A 13,124-nucleotide genomic window follows, 5' to 3' on the forward strand; every position below is an offset into this window, starting at 1 on the left:
ACGCATTTATTATGAATGTGTGGAATTCACCTCAATCACATCTTACACACAAATTCAATTAATTTGAGCCGAGACTTTGCTTGAAGTGAAAAACATTCCTCAAGTAAACTAGAGTGATGCAGTGCTCAGCATTTGGGTTCAACTCAGTATTACACTGTAAACTGCTCAGCTAATGTTTACATTTGTATTGTAAATACAATATTTGTATTGTTTGCAAGTTAAAAACACATCATGCGTCTCATTTCAGAGGGCATATTTTAGCTCGCACCTGCGTACATTGTGTTTTTTGCCAAGGCAACAAGGAGTGCCAAAATATAATTGGATAAACTGGCATTGGGTGCATAGAGGCTAAAACAAAGATAGACATTTTGACATGGAATACATATTTTCAAAGAAGAATATCTGACTTTAATATTGTTTTTCAGATAAACAAATGTTCACTTAGCATGCTTCCTTAATATCGGCAAATATATTATGGCATTTATATGCTTTAGAAGAGCCAAAAACGTACATACAGCACATTTAAAGTCCCCAAGTAAAAAAAACTATAATATTACTAGATTATTAATTTTGATAGCTCACATTGCCAGTTTTGTGGTGAACAATTCATCTGTGCATGTCATTAAGAAAAAATAGGGTCCCACTTTATATTAAGTGGCCTTAACTAATATGTAATTACATAGCAATTAATAGTTTGTTACAATGTACTTATTGTGTAAATACATGTATTTACTGTGTACTTAAGCTTGATTAAATACATGTATGTAATTACATCTGTAATAAACTTTTGTAATTACATCTGTAAATACATCCCTTACACCTTAACCCACCCTTAAATCTACCCATGCCACCAAACCTGTCCATAACCCAACCTCTATCCCAACTCAAAAGCACCACGTGTTCTCAAATACATTATAAACACAGTAAGTACATTGTATTTATTTTTTTGATGTAAGTACATAGTAGTTAAGGACACTTAATATAAAGTGGCACCAAAAATAGTTTCCCTTGTCATTTTTAATTGATATTTGTAAAAGCATGTCCTGTTTTTTTGGGGGGGGGGGGTTTTCGCTCAAATTGTCAGATTACGTATATTTTAGGATTTGGCCGTGGCTGACATATTTAACCACACTGCTGTAACTCAGTTTTGACAACGAACAAAAATGGTGAGGAGGAGGAGTCTGGCACGCCCACTGTTTTCTAATTTAATATTGCGCTTCTCAAGGAACTGCATAACATTACGAAAAAAAATAATGGTTGCTGTTTCTGGTTCATGGGCACTTTAAGGCATACTTCAAGCTAAATTTGGGAACATAGTGTGACACAATTTCTAACAAAAGCAGGACAAAACAAAGTTCTTTTAGATTTTAAAACCAGAGAAAAGTTCAACTTTAAACTGCAGTTGACAATGACATGACAGGTAGGTGTGGCTCTGAGGCGCCACCTACTTTGATGAGGAAATTCTCTCAGGTTATTCGAGGTCAGAAAATAAAACACTGAAGAGCTGCTTTCCTCAAAATACTGAAGTATAATTCAAATTTTCTAATAACTGAAACCAACACTGTTTTCTTAACGCAACAAAAATAAGAGTTACTGTATTACAAAAAGTTTCTGCAAACTCAAATCGGTTTCCTCAAACAGTTTGAGTTGACTTAACTTACTGTGTTTTACAGTACTCAGTTGGTTTGAGTTCTCTTTATTTATTGGATTTTACTGTGCCTTACTCAAATGGATTAAGTTCACAGAACTCATTTGGATTGGTTTTTGAGCTTAAATGGTGAGCTCAAATTGAGCTTAACTTTTTTGGTTTTACAGTGTATAAATAAGTTACCAGAATAAAACATATGTCTAATCTGAAATAAATATTATAGCTTGTTATTGTTGTACTTTATTTATTTTTAATTTTTAAAGAAAGAAATACATATAGAAGAGTGCTATGAACTCAACTTCTGGTCTTTGCTGAGGCTTGAAATTCATTTATTAGAAATTTGCAGATCGCTGCAGAAAACTCGGAATCTTTAGAGAGGAATCTGAGGGGTCCTAAAGCGGACACCTGAGGCACGCTGCAGCCAGACTCAGCAGACCAGAAAAGATAAGGAATTTTGTGGGGTTGTACATCCACACTCACTGATCAGCAGAAGAGATAGCGAGCCAAAGCATGCCGCAGGGTCCTATTAACAATGAAAGTGGCCAGGCAAGCGTGCGAGCATTTATGACCTCTGTGAAAAGAACAGAGGGAATATTGTTCCTATTATTCTCGCTTCATCATTTCACTTCTTGTGTGAAGGTCAGTTCCAGAAAGAGGTCGAACTAAGAGGTGGGATGGGAGGCAAGAAGAATAATTCATATCCTCATAAAAGGGTCAGTGCAAAAGACCACTGAGTCAATCTCTGTGGTACTCTTTTTCAATGCTTCCCTCCATTTCTGTTTCAAAACTTAAAGAGATTTACAGCAAGCTAGATGCCTATAATCAAAGACACAAAAACACTTTTAAAAATAAAGTTTTTTTATTTCTTGAAGCAAGGAATGTTTCTTGTATACTTGCAAGTGAGGCATTCATGTAATTGAAGCCTTAAATTTAAATCTTACTTGCACAAACTTTCTGTATGCAGGTTTGTAATCTGCAGGATGGCACAATTGTCTTTATTGACTGCTGATGTACAACAGCTACTGTAATTCTGTCATGAACACTCTCGGGATTTAGTATGGTAATGAGTATGTACATGATAATGTTGATGTATTTGGTCTTGGTGGAATAGATCTGCTATGCTGCTGCTGCTCTGTGGTGGATTTAGGCATGGGCAATGTGGGCGATCGTACGGGGCAAAAAAAAAAACGAAACAACGTGCCCCTGTAAAAATCATATGTGCCCCAGTAAGCTTTGAGATACGATTTACTTCATGCAAGTGTATTAATCCCAAGAGTGGCAATCCCAGAATAAAGACGTTAGGGGCTAATCACATTTGCCGTCTTCTGTAAGTGCAAGTTTGTTTTTCTCTATGTACTACAGAAACAACGCTGGTGAAAGCAAACTGACGCATACGCACAGAGGACCTTTCCCACGCACCTCACACACGCTGCATCTGATCCCAGTGTGAATCCCGTTTGTTTACATGCATGCTGATAATATGTGCGCCGTGACCGGAGTAATATGATGATGATCTTATTTTGACTAAGCATGGCTATGAAGCAGAAAGTAGGGAAAAAGAGTCAGGGAAGTAAGACTACATTAATTCTTTGCCTTGAGTCGAGTCTAAGAGTCTTTTGTCTTTACATTGTTTTCCAGTTACATTTAGGATTGATTTTTATTATTAATTTAGAATAATAATTGCATAATAACAATAATAATAATGATTTTTTTAAATGTTCAATTCTCGATTTGTCCATATTTTACCCAAAGTTGGGGTAAAACAACAAACATTTTTTAGAATATACATGTTTAATGGTACTTTTTATATTTAACAACTAGATGTAAACTGGCAACTATTTATCAGCTTTATCAGAACCGCCACCGGCCACAGCTCTAGAAATTTTTTCGGCGACAACCACCAACCCAAGCCATTCCTTACACTTCAACTTCATCCTCGCCCAAAAAGGGCGCCATGTACACTGTGAGGGCGGCATGACCGTCGTTTGCCTAGAGCACCAGTTACGCTTGCAACGGTGCTGCTGCTGCTTCTTTGATTAATATGCCAGAGCAAGTACCGAGTGCCAGTATATACACAGACATACCATGTGAGAATAAAAAACGCACTGCTACTGCAAACATATTTTATATTTAACCCTCGTAGCAGATCTAAACACAGGTGGAGCTGGGGTGGAGGAGGGTCTTCGAAAACAGAACATTTAAACTAATGAGGGGCAAGCTCATTGGCTGCCGAGGTGACAGCAACCAATCTCCTGCAGACCTGCACCATGTAGTTAATGACGCAGGAGCAGATTAGGTAAACCTTTAAGCCTGCGCATGCATAGACTTTCAAATTTCACAAACACTGTAGTTGAAGCTGAGATCTCAAAGTGTTCAATTTATATCATTGACATGTTGAGAAGATGCTGTTTAATGTGATGTGATGCAAACCAACATACTGTAACAACTTGTACAGACGGGCGAGTGAATGATAACAATTTTTCAAGTTTCTATAAAATAAAATAGCTGCTTTAAAAAAACAGCTTTAAACCACTTCTAAAAATGATTATTTTTATGAGACTGTAAAGTGCACACTGTGAATAAAGTGCCATTTCATCTGTGGTTGTCCGTCCTCAGAAAGACACAGCTAGACACACATATACACCAAAATTCACTCACACAACATACTAAACACAGCTGATGGGAAGGCCTGGGGCTTTACTTCTGCAGTCCTTCCGTGTCTCCATGCTGCCTTCTGTGTCTGCATCTGCTTACTTTGTCAGAGTCCATTATAACATAGTCCAAATTATACCTCCTACTACTGACACAGCCAAACACATGGATTCAAAGCCATCAGCATGAAGTAACATTTGCCATGATGTTGTCGAATGCAGCCTCAATAAAGTACCTTTTATTGTAGAAATGTAGAATTTGACTAATATAGAAAAGGATGCTATACAAAAACTGAGATTATTTGTAGATTCTCTTTTTATTACTGCCAATTAGATTGTCATAACATCACTGGAGGAGAACTGAAGATTTAGGAGTTTTGAGTCTGGCTGATTTGTTGATTTGCAGTTTACGAACTCGGGCAATTTATTAATCCTTGCATGTTGCAAAACAAAAGTCTCTGGTGTATCAGTGTTCTCACCAGAGCTGTTAGTTTCGGTCCACTACACTACAGCATCATAAACACCCACCCAAAAAAATGAGCAAAATTATGACGCAAGTGTCATCTTTTATCGGAGGAGTAATTAGAGCTGTGGCCTGTTAATTAAAGCTCCAAGTTTCTCTCTAAATTACCTTAGAGGAAAAGAGTTTTGTTTGTTATACCATGAAGATAATTAGTTTCATGGAAATCTTACATTATTGGTGACTTATTTTAACAGATTACTGATGACTCTATCGCACGACTCACAAAGGCGGCAGAACTTTTTTTTTTTGGCATCAGAAATCAAAACAAAGACAATAAAATCTTTCCATTGTCATTGATTTTGGGGTTAAAAGAAAAAACAATATTTTTAAAATAAACTCATTTTACAATTCCTCTATAGTTGAACAGTCAAGTGGCATTTTTTAATCCATTCAGACGATTTCTAGGTCTGCTGGGAGCACTTTTAGCTTAGCTTTTCATAGATCATTGAATCGGATTAGACCATTAGCGTCTTGCTCCTAAATGACCACAGAGTTTACATGTTCATTCATCCATTCATTTTCTTTTCGGCTTAATCCCTTTATTAATCTGGGGTTGCCACAGCGGAATCAACCGCCAACTTATCCTGCACATTTTTAAGCAGCGGATACCCTTCCAGCTGCAACCCATCTCTGGGAAACATCCATACACTTTCATTCACACTCATACACTATAGACAATTTAGCCCACCCAATTCACCTGTACCGCATGTCTTTGGACTGTGGGGGAAACCGGAGCATGCGTAGAAAACCTACGCGAACGCAGGAAGAACATCCAAACTTCACACGCCAACTGACCCAGCCGAGCCTGGAATCAGCGACCTTCCTGCTGTGAGGCGACGGTGCTAACCACTGAGCCACCTTGCCACTCTATGTTGCAAACACTGTAGTTAAAAAATAAATGAATGAATAAATATGTTGATGACATATAATTTGTTTCAATAATATATACTCATGTCAGTCTCAATATTAAAGCAGGAGACCTCACAACATGAATGATCAGGTTTTTAGTGGATATGTGACATCCTCATATATTTATGCAGTACACTAAACATCAATCATTATGATCTGGGTTTATAGGTTAAAGGTTTCATTAGCTGTTCCTTTTTAAAGTCACCATGAAATATAAAATGTAAACTCCAGTCAGAGGTGAGCGTCTTTATGCCCTGCTTGTTTTCAAAGGGCAAACCATTTGGTATGCATTTGGCGAATGGAGCAATGAAAGACAACATCATTTCCATGTCTTTATTATATTCACCTGGAATGTTACCATGACAACAGGGACATCTTATTACTACTGCTAACATGTTGCGAATGAATACACATTTTATAATGATGTCTTTACATTATTGCTTTGTGCATGTGTGCATGTGTGGGGGATTTTTCTCTGCACTACACTTTATAAAACCTTATTAACAGGTATTAACTTCATATAATGCATGTCAGAAATGCAAAAATATGTCAAATTATCAAAACAAAACTAAAATAATTATTATTATTTTGCATGTTCACTTGCAGTAAAGCTATAAAAATGTACATATATCTGGATTACTTTTACTGGTCATTATTGGTCAATATAACTTTTTCTTTGTTGGTTGGTTGGTTGGGTGGTTGGTTGGTTGGTTGGTTGGTTGGTTGGTTGGGTGGTTGGGTGGTTGGTTGGGTGGTTGGTTGGTTGGTTGGTTGGTTGGTTGGTTGGGTGGGTGGTTGGGTGGTTGGTTGGTTGGTTGGTTGGGTGGTTGGGTGGTTGGTTGGTTGGGTGGTTGGTTGGTTGGTTGGTTGGTTGGTTGGTTGGGTGGTTGGTTGGTTGGGTGGTTGGTTGGTTGGGTGGTTGGTTGGGTGGTTGGTTGGTTGGTTGGTTGGTTGGTTGGGTGGTTGGGTGGTTGGTTGGTTGGTTGGTTGGTTGGTTGGGTGGTTGGGTGGTTGGTTGGTTGGTTGGTTGGTTGGTTGGTTGGTTGGTTGGTTGGTTGGTTGGTTGGTTGGTTGGTTGGGTGGGTGGTTGGTTGGTTGGTTGGGTGGTTGGTTGGTTGGTTGGTTGGTTGGTTGGTTGGTTGGTTGGTTGGGTGGTTGGTTGGTTGGTTGGTTGGTTGGTTGGTTGGTTAGTTGGTCGGTTGGGTGGTTGGTTGGTTGAGTTCTGTTAGGTTGGTTGGTCGGTCGGTCGGTCGGTCGGTCGGTTGGTTGGTTGGTTGGTTGGGTGGTTGGTTGGTTGGTTGGGTTTTTGGGTGGTTGGTTGGTTGGTAGGTTGGTTGGGTGGTTGGTTGGTTGGTTGAGTTCTGTTAGGTTGGTTGGTTGGTTGAGTTCTGTTAGGTTGGTTGGTCGGTTGGTTTGTGTTAGGTTGGTTGGTTGGTTGGTTGGTTGGTTGGTTGGTTGGGTTGTGGTAGGTTGGTCTATTGGTTGGTTGGGTTGTGATAGGCTGGTTGGTTGGGTTGTGGTAGGTTGGTTGGGTTGTGTTAGGTTGGTCTGTTGGTTGGTTGGGTTGTGATAGGTTGGTTGGTTGGTTGGTTGGTTGGTTGGTTGGTTGGTTGGTTGGTTGGTTGGTTGGTTGGTTGGGTTGTGTTCGGTTGGTTGGGTTGGTTGGATAGTTTGTTGGTTGGTTTTACTGTAAAATTAAATTGCAGTAGGGCCCTGCTACGGTAAAACATGGTTACAGGTAAGTTACTGTAAAGGATCAGTTGTGGTAACTTGCAATAAAATATCTAATAGTGCTGTCAAGATCCACTGTTCTGCATTTGGATGCCTTGGGGTAATACAAATGGACTAGAAAGCTAAAATACTAAACCCTAATGCTCTAGGTGTTCATTCTCAGAGACTTCCTTCAGCGTAACACGTGCATTAGGAGTCCATTGATTTCCTAACAAGAAAAAGTCATGTATTTCTCTTTCATCGTTTAGCCTCTGCCTTTTCCTCTCCAGACTGCAGTGATGAGCACATACGAGAAAATAAACGGCTTGAATCTCTCTCCGTCTAATGCACTGTCTGAGATTCATCCTAGTAATGAATGAATCACTAAGGCTTGATGAGACACACGTGTGGCTTAATACCATTATCTGAGTTGCTCGATGGGAGTAAATAAGGATTTATCGATTATCTACCACCGTTAGAGTTTAAAATACCTTGCTTGACAGAAGAAAACTGAAGCGCACATGCATAAACTGCACACGGTTTTAGGGTTATCAAAAAATTCACATGAGTGAAAAACTGTAAAATTTATTTTAATATAGATATTTAAAAATACACTCAAAAATTAAAGCATTAGAACAACGTACCTAGATAAAAGTTTGGATAAACGAACAATTTGTGACATAAATACTTCTCAGTCAAATGTTATAGACCTTTATTTTGACATATTTGTTTGTGTTTCTGTTAATGAATTCATAAATAATGGCTTTTATTTTGCATGTAATTTAAATTCAGGGAATCACCTGCTCCACATTTTAGACAGCAATCTGTCAAATACGTGAAGGAAACTGCACCATAAACAAATAAAGGGCTCACGTAAAAGGCCAGAACAGAAAACAATTCAACCAAAAGACTCATGAAAATGCGACAATCGGGACCAAATGCAATACTTTTCATGCAAAATGGAGTGAGTGGTCAATCTGCAGCTTCTGTATTTTAAAAATGTTACACAGCAACTTTTTTATTAAATAATAATCCCTATATTAAGTATAAAATCAGGCAAAAATAATTCATATTTTTTCAAAAACTAAAGATAAAACGCCAAACAAGATTTCCGTAAATTCACTTCTAATTGTCCCCCAGGGCACAAATCATAGTGATGTTTTTTCTGGGCTATGCCAATCAAGAGCAGTACTCACTTTTAAATAGTTATTAGCTTGTATATTGACTGTTTATTAGTATGCAAGCACATATTAGCTGCTTATTCTGCATGACAATATTTTATATCTCCTAGTCCTATAACTTAACCACTACAATACTTCATAAACTTTTAAGCAGTAAATTTGAAGTTAAGAGTAGAAATAGTTTTAATTAATAGTAATTTGTGTTCTTCATATTAAAAATGACTGTATTTCATTCAGCCCATGCTCCTCGTCTTTGTTTAGTTCTAGTTTCCTTAGTAACAATTAGGGCCTTGTTTGTCTTTATAGTCAATAATCATCTCCATCTGTCTTTTGTTAAGTGCATGTACTGAATATTTTGCCTGTGTTGCTTTGCTCCCTGTTGGTTAATGTAATTTGCTTGTGGTTTGTATGATGTGCTTGATTACAGCCACAGTCAATCAACCAACCAACCAACCAAAATTAAAATGGGTTTAGCTGCTATAAGAAGAAAATAGTTTGTGATGAGCGCCCACTAAACAATTTTGTGTTTAAAAATCATATAATAGTCTAAAAATGTCACGTTCGGTGAGGGGAAAAGGAGCGAGGACTCAAGTGCAAACAATAATTGGGTTTTATTAATAATAAAGTACAAATAAAACAAAAAGGCAAAACAAACTACCCCGAGGGGGAAAACATTAACAAAACACACAAACTTAGCTGGACTGACAGGACAAGGCAAGACTGGAGCAGGAACACGGGGAGTGTAGACAACGAACTGGCAAAGGACTGAAAACATGAGGGGGATTATAAAGCAAAAAGTAAATTGACACACAGGTGAACACAATGAATTAATAATGGGTTAACAAGGAGGGTGGGACTAGACAATAGACGGGAGAGCGCATGACACAGAGAGACAATACAAGCCATGCGCTCACATAACACAACACTGAAGCACACGACAAAAACACGTGACCACAATGTAAACACCGAGCCACTTGCTTTGACAAAAGACGCAAGACACGATCACACGATGAATGAAAACACTCACCGTGCGCTCACACATGCAGCATGCATGCTTCATCCCAGCGCCGACCAAAACCGAAACCAACAAGACTGAGACGCTGGGAATGAAACACCACGCTGCTGACAGACGAAAACACAAACACGAGTACAAGAGCGCACGCATCTGAGGGATGCAGAGCGCGCGCGCGGCCGCGTCAAGCAGGAGCGCGCACACTCTGCGTACACCCACGACGTCGCGCGCGCACACAGAGACAGAAACAGGACCAGACACAGGTAGTGTCCGAGATCTGCCACCAAAACAAGAATTTACAAGACCAGAGTGGCAGAACCCTGACAAAAAATAGATGTCTTGGCTAAAACAGCCAAAATTAGCCAAGATGTCTATGTTTAGATATTTATTAGATGCCTTTTAAACACAAAAAATGCATTCTGGGCATAGTAGTGTGTGGTGAATTGTGGTGAACCAAATACACACAAAAACAGGCGTTTAGAAACTTAACAATGAAGACTTCAAATCAGATTTTTCAGATCTCAAATTTCTCTCGAGAGTGCCATTCATGCCTACTGTTCTCAAATAAATCCACTATAAGCCACTGTTGACTGACTGAATGACTGACTGACTGACTGACCAATCAATTGACCCACCTCCTCCCTAAAAACCTAAACCCAGCCAATAGTGTTTTCAAACGCACAGATTGACCAGCCCACCCACTTCCCTAAATCCAACCGACAGTTTTCAAAAGCAATCCACAAAAAGAAAAGCCTCACCTGATTAATGATTTTACCACGTTTTCAGATTTTACCACATTCTCACCATTTTATTTACTTATTTATTTAATTTTTTGGATTTTGTTTTGTCTTACTTGTTTCTGGAACCGTTTTTTGCCAGCCTCGAACGTCATCGTTGTGGTCAACTCCTCTCTGCATCTCAAGTCCGCCAACATACATGGCAAGCTACTGGACAAACAGCGAGAAAGCCGTCAATATGGAGGTAAGCGCAAAAAGGAACAGCACCATACCGCCCAGTAACGTTCGTTTTAAAGACTAAATGCAGCCATACATACTTCCGGCTACATAATTCGCGATCTCCAGAAATGTATATAGGGCTATGTTTTCAGAATGAGCCTATGTTAGCGGAATCTATATGGTTGTTCTCAGAAATAAAGCCTTGGGCGGTGTAAAACTATGCTAAGTGCAATAAAATATGACCCAGATTAAGTGAAATGCAAGTTCACTTGCAAAAATGGTTTGCATAATAAAATATCTGCTCAGAACACAAAACAAAACTCAGCTCTCATTTAGAAATCAAACATTTAAGACTGTACAGCAAATTCACTAAACTGTAGAAGTGTGATTTGGCCTGTGCACTGTAATGTTGTAAATAATGTTTTATGGACAGATAACTACATAAGATGTCAGGAGTCACGAGTATTTTTTTTTGTTCTGCTTGTATACGTTTTTATTACTCCCAAAGTGATACCCTTGACTTACGATTTATGAATCACCAAGGACTATGGTTTGAGCTAAAAATCTTTTTATATAAAGACAAAAAGTCACAGCAAGAGTGCATTTACTGTATGCTACTAAAAGAGATGTTGAAGAAAAGTGTTTTTTGTTTATGTATAAGTCTCTGCATTACCTACCAGGTGATAAAAAGAAGCCAATCAGAATCAAAGCTCTATTGTAATGTGTTTTAAAGGAATCTGAGTAAAGCGCTCATGTAGAAAGTACAGATAAGTACAAAGAATGCAGAAGTGCAAATAATTAACATAATAAAATAATACACGACAAGGTCAGAGAGATGAGCTTCTCTTTTTTCTAGATATTACCAGCACATATGTATACATTTGAAGAATTTTTAGCCCTCCTGAATTATTGGCCCCCTTTATATTTCTGTTTAATGGAAAGAAGATTTTTTTTCAGCACATTTATAAACATAAAAATTACAGTACATATTATTTTCAGCCTGATCTCACGAGGAAACTTAAGTATTTTACGTTTTTTAAGTTTAGTGGCTAATTAGTACTAATTCGAGTTTAGTCGTACGAAAATGTTCGATTTTTAAAAAGGAGGTGTGGCACCCAACCTCACCCCTAACCCCAGTCGTCATTGGGTGATGAGCAAAAACTACTAAATTGTACAAATTAGATCCTACATATTCATACGAATTAGCCACTAAATCAAAAAATTATGAATTGCTGTGAGATTGCGTTGAATATTTTACTAAATACAAACCTGTCAACATTGGGATAGAAAAATAAGGGATATGCCCACCTGAAATCTTTCGTTTGATTACATTAAATAACAGAGGAGTCACTTTAAACATGCACACACCTAACGTTATAGTGAAAGCATTCGATTGCTTTCCTTTTTTTGCTCATTTAGGACAAAAATAGTTGTGTTTGAAAAAAAAAAACACCAAGATCGACATCTTTAGATGTTATTATTAATAATTATGTCTATATGTCTGTTCAAATACACACCCAAAACCAAGATTTTTGCTCCGCTTAAAATCGTGTGTACAGAATCTGTTTGAAAAACAGCATCTATTTATCACTATGAAGCCTGTCTGACAGTCACGTACCGCTTTATGACTGTTTTAAGGATTGTGTAGCAGGGGCGACGCCACCTGTAATGAAAAGGAAGGGAATCCCGCCATTTTAAGTGTTTTCATGTTTAAATAAGACGAAAGCACAGAACAGAATCACATTTAAGAGCAAGGGGTGTCCCCTGGTGGTTCAGCAGTATGGGTTGAGTATAGGAAGGATCTTTAATGTTTATTGCCACCTTTCATAGAAAGATTGATAATACGGGAAAAATACAGGAACATAACTTTATGGGATGACAGCGGGATAAAACTGTAAAATACGGGAGAATCTCGGGGGAAATGGGAGGTGTTGACATGTATGCTAAATATATTTCAATTAAAAATTGCTTTTGCTCTATAAAAAATATATATATATATCATAGGAAATACTGTGAAAAATTCCTTGGGGAAAATTTGACAAAGGCTAATCATTTTGACTTCAACAGTACGTACATTTATTTATTTTTATTTTTTTTTATTTTGTTAAATTATTTTTCTTTAGGAAAACTCTGACCGTAAAGCTGGTTGCTGTAAACAGCTCTGTTGCAAGTCCTAACAAATTATTATCAACTTATTGCAAGTTGACTGACCTCAAATAATTATGTTAAGCTGTAATTAAATGTGAGAAAATCACACCTCAATTAGTAAGAGAGCAGTTATTTATATACTGAAATGGTCTGAAAACAATTGCCTGGATGACTGATCCCTTGTCGCCTCACAGCAAGAAGGTTGTTGGTTCGAGGCCCAGCTGGGTCAGTTGGCATTTGTGTGTGGAGTTTGCATGTTCTCCCCGTGTTGGCATGGGTTTCCCCCTGGTGCTCCGTTTTCCCCCACAGTCCAAAGATGTGCGGTACAGGTGAATTGAATAAGCAAACTAGCCATAGTGTACAGTATGTGTGTGTGTGTGAATCAG

General features: G+C 38.1%; 1 protein-coding gene across 1 annotated transcript in view; it reads left to right on the forward strand.

Annotated features, from left to right (window-relative positions):
* Positions 1–12,006, forward strand: part of LOC147843368 (uncharacterized) — a 413,390-nt gene extending 401,384 nt beyond the window's left edge. Inside the window, exon 10 of the mRNA XM_087256850.1 lies at positions 10,514–12,006. Within this exon, the coding sequence (XP_087112976.1) occupies positions 10,514–10,672 (159 nt within the window). The 3' untranslated portion in view covers positions 10,673–12,006. The remainder of the gene's footprint in view (positions 1–10,513) is intronic.
* The last annotated feature ends 1,118 nt before the right edge of the window (positions 12,007–13,124 follow it).

Source organism: Danio rerio, chromosome 6, assembly GCF_052040795.2.
Source record: "Danio rerio strain M-AB ecotype USA chromosome 6, GRCz13ab, whole genome shotgun sequence".
Lineage (NCBI taxonomy): Eukaryota > Metazoa > Chordata > Actinopteri > Cypriniformes > Danionidae > Danio > Danio rerio.